The sequence below is a fragment of the Mastomys coucha genome, unplaced genomic scaffold (assembly GCF_008632895.1).
Source record: "Mastomys coucha isolate ucsf_1 unplaced genomic scaffold, UCSF_Mcou_1 pScaffold22, whole genome shotgun sequence".
Lineage (NCBI taxonomy): Eukaryota > Metazoa > Chordata > Mammalia > Rodentia > Muridae > Mastomys > Mastomys coucha.
The window spans coordinates 204,018,784-204,021,539 of NW_022196905.1; the positions used below are offsets into that span (position 1 = coordinate 204,018,784).

The 2,756-nt window shown below is 44.0% G+C and overlaps 1 protein-coding gene across 2 annotated transcripts in view; it reads right to left on the reverse strand.

Moving 5' to 3' along the window:
- Positions 1-2,756, reverse strand: part of Klhl2 (kelch like family member 2) — a 110,665-nt gene that overhangs the window by 40,623 nt on the left and 67,286 nt on the right. For both annotated transcript variants that reach the window (XM_031339944.1, XM_031339943.1), the window contains exon 5: positions 1,429-1,591. In XM_031339944.1, the coding sequence (XP_031195804.1) occupies positions 1,429-1,591 (163 nt within the window). The remainder of the gene's footprint in view (positions 1-1,428; positions 1,592-2,756) is intronic.

Below are 2,756 nucleotides of genomic sequence, written 5' to 3' on the forward strand. Positions count from 1 at the left end.
CAGCAGCACTTGCTTCCAGTCTTCCAGGACTCAGGTTCCATTCCCTGCACGCACACTGCAGCTCACAATCAACGGTGACACTCCAGCTCCAGGGCATCTGATGTCTTCTGGGGACTGGACCTTCACTGGCCCTGCACATGTGCGGGACACAGGTGTATGTGCAGGCAAGACACCACACATCAAGACATAAAGTAAACGAAAGGCCCTTGTCACCTAGGAGAGGTGCCAAATGCTCAAAAGACCAGCACTCTGGAAGCTGGAGCTGGAGAATGGCTGCAGTTTGGGGGCAGACCCAGGCTGAAGCAGTGTGAATTACAGTTTCCGTCAGGTGTGTTTCCAGAAAGATGGTTTAAAACAGTATGAAGCAGCCGGACGGTGGTGGCTGGTGGCGTAAGCCTTTAATCCCTGCACTTGAGATGCAGAGGCAGGGGGATTTTTGAGTTCGAGGCCAGCCTGGTTTACGGAGTGAGTTCCAGGACAGCCAGGGCTACACAGAGAAACCCTGTCTCGAAAAGCAAAACAAAAAAAAAACAGTATAAAGCTTCCTGATGATCATTTTAACATGTTTGGTTTTTTTTTTAATGTTTATAAACTCAAAGAAAGAACACAAGCTCTGTGACCCTTAGCTCCATCCAAAGGCCTAACACCAATCTCTCCTCTCTAGATGCAGATGGTTGGTCTGAGGAGAGACCACACAGCAGCCAAAGGTGTCCCTCTGCTGATACCAAAGGCAGTCATGGCACCCGCATCTACAAACAGAGAGGCCATAACTGGGTCCCACCTTTCCAGTCTACCCCTGCACATTAAGATTTCCTTACTTTGAAGATTTTTAGGCCATAAAATTGTTTCCATGGATACAGTGGAAAAGGTATAAAACATCACAAAGGCAAAATAATTTAATTATACATGCATACATTCTCTCATACGCCAGTGCATTTCAAAGAATACTTAGGAATCCAATATTTATATAAAGAAGCTATTTTATCATTCGGCCCCAATAATTTGTATTTTGTTTTATTTTTTAAGACTAGGTCTCAAGTATGCCAAGCTGGCCTCAAACTATACATACAAGATGGCCTTAAACTTGTGATTCTCTCTCCTCAGCCTCCCAAGTGTTGGGGTTACAGATGTCCATCCCAAGTCCCAGTTTATGTGGAGCTAGAGAATCAAACCCTGGGCTCTCCACCTACTGAGCAAGCAAGCATTCTACCACCTACACCCCCAGCCCTATAGCTGCTTCTAAATTCAGAATTTTAAGGCTATGTTTCGATTTTGCAGTTCTATCATCCTGAAATGTTAAACATAGTTTTAAAACACCCAGATCCAGAAGCCCGACCTGAGTTTCCACAGTCTGCCACGGAGCCACAGAGATCTCAGGAGCTTGATTCCCAACAGTCTCAAATTCTGTTATGATCTGTTAACACTTGCCTGCATACGTGTTGGCCTTATTCAGAAGGTCTGTGCATGCATGCATATCAGCAAAAGCCCGGATTCCTAAGCAGTTGACAGGGTGAAGCTGGGATTCTAAAAATTCACAGCATGTCTTCTTCACGTCCTGTAACTGTAGCAGGCCAGCTGCTGGGAGAAGGACCTGCAACACACAAGTGGGACACTTAGGCATCGGTGGGCAGCCACCCTCCCTTGGCCATTTCTACACGCAGTAGGTCCAGCCACAGACGATAGCTCACAGCTACAGCCACACAGTCCACACAAATGAAGGAAATTAATTATTGCGAATAAGACTCATGTCTTCCCATTCACCATAATTTCCACAGAATCTTTCCCAGGTCTCCCCAGTCATGTACGGACACCACACAGGAGTCTCTCAATGGTTCATTGTATAAACATAAAACACTCACCTGAATTTTTAAGTTTTTACTTGGTAGTGTGTGCATGTGTGATATGTGTTAGGGTCCTGTGTGCCACAGCCTTTGTGTGTTAGTCACTTCTCTCGTCCACCTTTACATGGACTCCAGGGATGGCATTCCGGCAGCATGGCTTGCCAGGTAAGCATCTTTACATGCTGATCCATCTCTTCAGCCCCCTTTTAATTTTTAAAACACAAATTATTATGATGCTAAGGGGTGCTATGGTTCAACAACAGTAACAAAAAGCTTTGTTCCCTTAGTGTAAGGAGTCACTAACTTCCAGGATTGGCAAAGGGATGGGCCCAGAGATATATAACAAGTCAAGTTCTACTGCTTGACTAATGTAACAACCTACTTTGCCTGGGAGACAGAGGAGGGGGGTGGACATGCATCAGACAATTTCAAATTCAGCGTAAGTCTCAAGCTACAAGCAGGCAATTTCTTTAGAATGTAACATATACACTAAGAAGTAATGCATAAAAGGCAACTGCCTGATAATGTTTAAATGTGTATTTGTGTTTAAGTAACTCCAAGCAATTTAATATTAATCACCCGTTAACTATAATCGTTAGAATACAACCACCATCATTTCCCTACCTCTCAAATAGGTTAAAAGTGCAAACTTTTTTCTCTACAAACAAACTAGGATGCTATCATTTTAAACACCACATTTGAAAGTCAAAATAAGGAGAGAAAATTTATTTAAAAAGTCATGAAATTCCTGCGGTTCTTCTGAAGGCCACTTCCCTAGTCCCCCAAGTCAACTACTAGAATAAACATTTTTAGAAGGAGTACATTAGCATGAAAAACAACCTTCTAAGTTCCCCGAGGAGCTTTGGAAAGGCTGGGATGCAGCTCAATGTAGAATGTGAGTGGGGGGGGGGGGGG